The sequence below is a fragment of the Tetrahymena thermophila genome, assembly GCF_000189635.1.
Source record: "Tetrahymena thermophila SB210 genomic scaffold scf_8254815, whole genome shotgun sequence".
NCBI lineage: Eukaryota > Ciliophora > Oligohymenophorea > Hymenostomatida > Tetrahymenidae > Tetrahymena > Tetrahymena thermophila.
Genome location: NW_002476571.1, coordinates 769,383 through 778,147, shown reverse-complemented (window position 1 = coordinate 778,147; position 8,765 = coordinate 769,383). Strand labels below are relative to the sequence as shown.

At 21.6% G+C, this 8,765-nt stretch overlaps 2 protein-coding genes across 2 annotated transcripts in view; both read right to left on the bottom strand. All coding sequences in view use genetic code 6, as the record gives it.

The window, feature by feature from the left end:
• TTHERM_00211540 (hypothetical protein) overlaps positions 1-703 on the bottom strand; it is a gene marked incomplete at both ends in the record, with an annotated part of 1,338 nt that extends 635 nt beyond the window's left edge. The window contains one exon of the mRNA XM_001007147.3: positions 1-703. This exon is cut by the window's left edge and continues 635 nt beyond it. Within this exon, the coding sequence (XP_001007147.3) occupies positions 1-703 (703 nt within the window).
• Positions 704-3,074: 2,371 nt separating this feature from the next.
• On the bottom strand, positions 3,075-5,474 carry TTHERM_00211530 (hypothetical protein; the record flags this gene model as incomplete). Its single annotated transcript, XM_001007146.2, has 1 exon — positions 3,075-5,474. One exon carries the CDS (start codon positions 5,472-5,474, stop codon positions 3,075-3,077), a length of 2,400 nt encoding a protein of 799 aa, XP_001007146.2.
• Between the last annotated feature and the right edge of the window lie 3,291 nt (positions 5,475-8,765).

The window sequence follows — 8,765 nt, the reverse complement described above, 5'->3', positions numbered from 1 at the left end:
CATTATGAGTATAAGTGAAAGTGAAAGTAGTGTATGTGTTATTATTGCTATCAGAACATAAATATGCTTAAACATTCTTATTGATAATTTAGAACTAGTAAGATTTTCCTTTTTCTAGATCATATCCTTCGTATCCGGCTAGTTAAACTGGGAATTATTATAAATTTCTTTTGCAAATAGTTAATTTTGTCTTAGTGTCAAAGTAAGTACTTTCATAATTGATATTAGGCTTACCATTCGAGTCTACAGACAAAGTGTAGTACTTAAAAGATTTGCTATCACTGCCTTTTGTACTCGAAGGGTATACCTTAGTTTGGGAATAGTAAGTATTGCTAGAGAAATCGAGTTTTAGATAATCTGATCCTATCAAAGTACTATAATCTGGTCTAGCGATTATTGCTTTAAGATCATCTTGAGTGACTGGAGTGTATCCTGCAGGGCAGTTATGTAAAAAGATGACGTTTGATTTTTACTAAACTGAGAATGTCTGTTAAAGAAGTTATATTTAACCAACTGCAATAAGTTTTCCTATATTTGTTGTTTCTGAATATTCATCTTCAGGAGAAAGAGCTAGAGAAGTGGGTACAGAACTTACAGATCCAGGGAAAGGAGAAGAATCTACAGTGCACTTGCATTAGCTTAAAGCATAGACACTATAACAAGTGCAAATTAGAAATAGAAGAAATATTTATTGAATTTTCATATTTTTTACTTTTCTTTTTAATTAATTGATTATATATTTTAGAAAATAAAATTTGGTTTGAATTTAAAATAAAGTTTTTTACATCAAAGTACAAAAGTACTAGAAGTATCATTATTAATGTTTATAAATTTGAAAAATAAACAGTAAATAATAAATGGGTTGATAAATTCTAATGCTTATATAGAATTTTAAACTTGGTAATGAGTGATAACTTTTGTTATAGTTTTAAATTTTCAGGTAAATTAATTAGAAATAAAAGATATTGATTTAATTAATTTAATGCTAAATTAAAAAAGAAAAAATATTGAATGTAAGGAGTAATAATATTTTAAAACTAGAGAGTGCCAAAAAAGTACCTACGTTTAATGAAGAAAATAATTTACTATTAGTATTAAAATATATTAAAAATTTTTTAATTTCAAACATAATTTATTATTTTCTCATTAATAGAAAGAACTGCTTATATTTGAAATAAAATTTTAACTTGTAGAATAAATTTATAATAATTTGAAGAGTTTTGTTGCTTAAGTTATAAAGTTTATTTATTCTCAAAACTTGATAAATACTAATTTTATTGGGCCATTATAATTATTTATTCTTAAAACTTGATTAATTATTGTTCTATTGGACCATTATATTTATTTATATGTTAAAACTTGATAAATTCTAGCTTTATTGGACCATTATATTTATTTATTCATCATATACTATAGGTAATTAATTATTTATGTTAAAATTTTAAGGCAACTAAAAATTTAATTGTATTTTTCTTATAAATTTTGATTTCAAGCAAAATAATTAATTGACTTTTTTATCTATAAGTAATCTCAGAATTCAATAGTAAACATATCTTTTATATTAAAGTCAAAGTTTAAATAAAATAAATGTTGGAAAGTAGCAATCCTCAATTTCATTAATTTTCTGGTAAGACAAACCTGATTTTGCTAAATTTAATGAAATGAAGAATAATTAAAAAAATAAATTTAAAATACTTTTAAAATAAATTTATTAATTTTTAGAATATTAATAAAAAATTAAAAGCCACTCTATAAATTAATAAAAATATTAATAAAATCTTATTATTATTAATTCTTATACAATTTTGGTTATACAAAAGTTCTTAATTTCATTTTCAAATAAATAATAAGATAATAAGGATATTCTATGTAATTTATTTGATTAACATTTAAAAAGTATTAAATTATATATATGATTTTTTTCGTATAAAACGCCTATGGTTTACAAAAATTGTAAAAAAACTATTTGATATTTAATGAAAACCCCCAAAAATATGAAAAAATTGAATATTTTAATTGAACAGTTTTTATACAATATATTTTTGTATAATATTCAGTTTATGAATTTTATTGAATATTAATTTACTTACCTACCTTTTCATAAATATTTTTTTATTTTAAATTTAAATTAAACATAATTCAGCAAAATATAATCCTATCCAGCTAGTTCAACATGTTTAAATACCAGGATTTGTAATAGTTTCTTTCTTTATATCTTTAATATTTAATTATGTTTTCTTTATTTAAAAAGTGGAAATTAAATTGGATTATGAAAATCGAGTGAATAAATTTTAAAAAATAGATAAAAATTATAATTTGTTTTAAGATATAATATTATTTGTAAAATGGTAATTTTGCCATTTTTTTATTTTTATATTAACAGATAATAATTTTGTAAAAAAATAAATAAATGAAATTTTTAAAATAGAAAATTTTATTGCTTTATCATATAAATCAAAAAATAATTAAATGGCTAATATTACTTATATAGAAAAAAATAAAAATACCTTAAGTTCAAAATTATAAATACTTGGGGAATAGGACGTCATATGCTTATAATTCATATTGAAAAAATTTATTTAAAAAGTTTTTATTGAATTTAAATTTTCTAATTTATTCAATTATAAATAATTCTTATACAACTCTAATTAAAGTTTATTTCAAAACTTATTTACTTATTTTTTACTTTATTATTCATTAATATTAAAATTCTTTTTTTTTGATAATAAATACTTGGTCGAATTTGTTTAAAAATATTTAGAATCTAGAAAAAGAAAAAAGAAAAATAGCATTTACAAAAAATACTAGATATTTGAAATATTATTTATTTCTATACTTAATTTTCAAGTATTTGTAAATTAATTGAAAAAATAATTATAAATTCATCTATTATAATAAGGTAACATGAGGTATTTTATTTCATGAGATATTAAGACAATTTATTGGCTAAAAATAAGTTATTTTTAAATAAAAAATAAAAAACTTCAAAAAATCAAAATGAATGTGTGTAAATTGCAAATTTAAAAAAAATTACAAATATTAAGAATAGTAAATAGTTTACTAAAATAAGCATATCAAGCACATAAAACAATTATTAATAAAGTTAAACATAAACTTTTTATTGTTTTTGAACTAGTTTCGTTGCTATGAATATTTGCATCTTAATTTTGATTACCAATATCAATGCTATTAATATTTTTTGAAGTAGATTTAATGCTAACCCAATTAAAATTATTCTAATCAGTAACACATTTATTATTATAGTTATTTAAAGGCACAGTAGCTTTCTAATTAGTAAACTTATCAAATCCATAAATAGGATCAGTTGTAACAATTAGATTTGGATAACTTGGTGTAGTTAAAGCAGGAGTTAAGTAAATATTTAAATTGTAATCACTATCCACATATGTGTAAGCGATACTTCCATTTTCAAGAACTCTCCAATCATCTGAGGCGCTTATTTAGTAATTCTATAATTATGCAGGTTGCACTAAAATAGAACCATCAACTCCACTGAGCAAAGCTACATAAGTCTATTCTTCAGTAGGTATTATATTTTAGCGATTGAAATTTTAAACATCAGAAGATGGGATCATGGTGTAAGCTAGTAAAATGTTTTTACCATATGGAACTGTTTTAATGTTGTTTATTCTAGCAGCATCATCTCCACTAATCAATGTGGTTGTAGAAATGTATTTTAGCTATGAATCAAATTTTATAACAGCCAGCTCATTGATAGAATTTTCCGAAGATATATCATCGTATCCGCCTGTACAATCTTTTCTTGAGTATATAAATAGCTTTTGATTTCTATTTCCTACTATATCAATGAAACTACCTTATCTACCAGCAGAATTACCACTACCATCTCCAGGAATATCCCCTTATACTAAATTAGTACTACTCACACATTAATAAGTATCAATATTACAAATATTAAATTTAATATTCATGGGATATGCATCTCCAAGTGAAGCAACATACAGATTCTTTCCATCGTAGTGTAGATTTTAGTATAAAGAATGAGAAGCTCCCCAAGCCCAAAAGATATTTTAATCTAAGCCAGTATCTGCATCTAAGCTGATCATTGTGTCTCCAGTATGATCATCTCTCTCTCCATTACTATAATAACCAAAGTGATTATAATGAGCCCATATTGCTTAAATTTTTCCTCTGGCATAATTAAGTCTACCATTTTCAGGATCATACATGAGTGTCATACCTGAAGGTAAATCACATTTATCACTTTAATAAAATTTAATTTAATCAAGAGGACTAACAGCATTTATTCCATTATCCACTAATATTCTTAGCCATCTTTAGGATCCATCTTTATTGATTGCTTAGATAAATGCCCTTTAATTAGAATCTCCAGCCATAACAACAAAACCAAAATCAGTAGTAACAATATCAAATGGGTAACCAACTTACTTTGTATCTATTGCAGATCCAAGAGGTGTTCCTTAGCTAGAAACCTTTTAAACCATAAGCTAGCTTGAGTTTAAATTTGAATAGTATACATAAAAGGAGCTTGAATCTCCTATAATAGGTGCTATGGGTGCAGAACCATGGCTAAAGAACAAATCTTCAGTCATGTTAGCTTTAACTCCAGATAATACTGTGCCCTAAATTGTATTAATATTAAAACTGCTAGAGTCTGCATTAAAAGCAATTTAGTTTTTAGTCCAAATAGTAAGACAATCACCAACAGTTACTCCTCCAAAAACCTAAAGCTTAAAGTTAATAGTAGCACATCCCCATTAAGAATTCCCATTATGAGTATAAGTGAAAGTTGAAGTAGTGTAAGTGTTATTATTGCTATCAGAAACATAGTATGCTTAAACATTTTTATTGATAATTTAGAACTAGTAAGATTTTCCTTTTTCTAGATCATATCCTTCGTATCCTGCTAGTTAAACTGGGAATTATTATAAATTTCTTTTGCAAATAGTTAATTTTGTCTTAGTGTCAAAGTAAGTACTTTCATAATTGATATTAGGCTTACCTTTCGAGTCTACAGACAAAGTGTAGTACTTAAAAGATTTACTATCACTGCCTTTTGTACTCGAAGGGTATACCTTAGTTTATGAATAGTAGGTATTGTTAGAAAAATCAAGTTTTAGATAATCAGATCCTATCAAAGTACTATAATCTGGTCTAGCGATTATTGCTTTAAGATCATCTTGAGTGACTGGAGTGTAGCCTGCAGGGCAGTTATGCTATAAATTGATGTTTGATTTTTGCTAAACTTAGAAAGTCTGTTAAAGAATTTATATTGAGCCAACTGCAATCAGTTTTCCTATATTTTTCATTTCTGAATATTCATCTTCAGGAGAAAGAGCTAGAGCAGTAGGTACAGAACTTACAGATCCAGGGAAAGGAGAAGAATCTATAGTGCACTTACATTAGCTTAAAGCATAGACACTACAACAAGTGCAAAATAGATATAGAAGAAATATTTATTGTATTTTCATATTTTTTTTTAATTAATTGATTATTTATATATTTTAGAAATAAAATTTGGTTAGGATTTAAAATAAAGTTTTTTACATAAAAATACTTGAAATAATTATCAATAGAACTATTTACACATTTGAAAAATTAAACAGTAGATAAATAGCAAATGCGTTGATAAATTCTTACATATATAGAAAATTTTAATCTTTTTAATTGTAGTTTTAAATTTTCAGGCAAATTAATTAGCAATAAAATATATCTATTTAATTAATTTTGATGCCAATTTAAATATTGTTTATAAGGAGAAATAATATTTTAAATAATGAGAGAACCAATAAAGAACCTATATTTAATTAAAAAAATGATATTAATAAAGTATTAAAATAAATTTATAATCATTTAATTTCTAAAATACTTTATTATTTTTTCATTAAAGTAAAAAGCTTTTTATATTTGAAAAGAATATTTTAATTTAAAGACTGGAAAATATGAATTTGAAGAGTTTTATTGCTTAACTTATAATATTTATTTATTCCTAAAACTTGATAAATTCAAATAATTTATTGGGTAATTATTATTGTTAATTATTTATGCTTGAATTTTAAGGTAAACTAGAAGAAAAAATTGAATTAGATTTTTCTTATAAATTTTGATTTCAAGGAAGAATGATATAAGTAATCTCAGAAATCAATAGTAAATATATCTTTTACATATAAGTAAGAGTTTAAAATAAATGCTTCAAAGTAACAATCCTCAAATTCATTTATATTTTGGAAAGATAGACATGGTTTAGTTAAATTTAATGAAGAATAGTTATAAAAATAAATTTAAAATATTTAAAAAATAAACTTATTAAGGTTTTTTAAATATTAATAAAATTTGAAAAGCCATTTAATAAATTAATAAAAAATATTATTAGAAGCTAATTATTTATTAATTCTGTATTTATATTAAGTATCATGCATTTTTTCATATCATAAGTTCACAGTAAAATAATTACTATTAAATCAAAATTTAAGTGCCCAATCTATCTCTACAATTATCTAATTTTCAGCAACGAGTTTAATTTTTCGAGTTTGAGTTTAGTTGAACTTTCTGAATAATATTTTTTTTACAAGTCAGATAAGTCTTTTTTATTGAGTTTAAAGTTTTTGTAAAAGTTAATTTTAAAATATTTAGTTAAAAAAATAATTTTTACTCTAAGCATTTTAAATAAAATAAAGATAAAATTATTGATTAAGTAATACCACTTAATTCTTCTTTATTTAGCAAAAAACTTGAAAATATTATATTTTTGAAAATATAAATTAAAAATTTAATGTAAAATATTATAAATAAAATATTATTTTCCCTAACTAAATCCATCATTAAATAAATTAATTCTATGAATTTTAATCATTTAAACTCAACTCAAAAATTATATTTTAATTAAAAAATAAATGTTTTATTTAATATATGACACAATTTGTTATAACAAATTAATATCATACCCAAATTCAACGCATTACAAACTTCCTCGCATCTTTATTCAATATTTATTTTTTATTAAAATTTTTATGAAATAAATAAATATCCAAATTTATATTACATAGTTTATTTATCTTTAAATAAATTTATTTTTATTTTCAAATAATTATTTCTCTTGCAGGAAATATTGCAACATTCAAAAATAAGAAAACAGCTTTTTTTCTTCGATAGCTAAATCCAGTAATGTTTTTTCTGATAAATTATGAAAATAGATATTAAATTGAGTTTCTAAAATATTAAATTTATTTTAATTTATAAAAGTTAATCAAAGTTAAAGCCACAATAAAAAAAATTTAATAATAATTATTTAATTTTGATATGGTAAATTAATTTTCATATACACTATCTATCTTTGTTTTAACAAGTTAAATCTATTTATTCAAATTAGTAATATAATGATTAATTTAGGAAGTATTGAGGTTTTCCTAAGATTAATCAATTATTCTCAATTTCGAATGAATAGCTGCTTATTTATTTGTAGGAGAAGAAGAATAAATAAGCTTTTAATTGATGTAGACATTGATTTAAATTAATTTTCGCTTTTATTAAATTTTATAATACATTAAAAGTATATAAGAATATTTCAATATACCAATCATTGAATACCAACTCAGTGATATAAATTTATTTAAGAGACTATTCTCTTAGCTAGCTTATTAAGCCAGATTATTTATTAGATGCTCATAATAAAATTCTATTCAATGTAAATTTAATTCTAGTTTGAAAATTTTCATTTAGATATTGAGCTAATTCAACACAACGCAATATAAATTCAATTTTATTTTTGTTTGATAAAATTTTATTGAGAAATATTAAATATACATTTACCATGTTACCTAGATCTTCAAACCTTAAAATTTTGAAATATTTCAAATAGAGAGGGGAGATTAAAATTTAAATTTCTAATTTATATCTTTTAAAATATTGTCAATTAACTTTTATTTGAGGCATGTTATTTTATATTATAAAATTAAATATTTGATAAAATTTTTTAATAATGTGTAATTTAATAGCATTTTTAAATAATTATTTCTAAATCTTTTAAATCAAATATTGGTATTTTTTGCAATGAAATTTTATGATATTTCAAATGCTTTAAAATAGAAGTATTATTTTTATTTACCATTTAGTAATTTTTATGATTTGATTAAATTATATTTCAGACAATAAAGATTGAAACAAATCTTGTTTTTTTAAAGCAGTAGAAAGAGAAGATAATAAAGACAAAATTAATATAAAAAAATAAGACTTTTATTACCTTTTTTAAATCTTAATTTACATAAGAAAAATGTAGGAAATAGCAAATATTAAGTCTTGTTTTACTAATAAAAATAATTAATTTACTTTTAAAACTTTGTCAAATATTGAAAAGATTTTGTTTCTATGAAATTGAAAATAAATTAATTATTTTCTCTGTTTTTATATAGTTGATAATTCTAAATTTTATATTATATTTTATTAAAAAAACAAAATTTTTAATGAAAGAGAAGAAGAATTAGGATAAAATTAATTTAAAAATAAGATTTTTATTTTATCTCCTTAAAATCTGAAATAAATAAAAAATTTGAAAAGAGTGGTAAATATTAAGTCATATTTTTCTATTAAAGATACATGATAGTTTATAAGAATTACGTCAAATAAAATGAAATAAGATTTCTATTCTATGAAAAAAAGTAAATTAACTAATTTAATTAGTTTTTATATGGCTAATAATTACATATATTATATCGCATTTTTATTAATTAAACAAAAGATTTAATACAAATAATTATTTAAATACT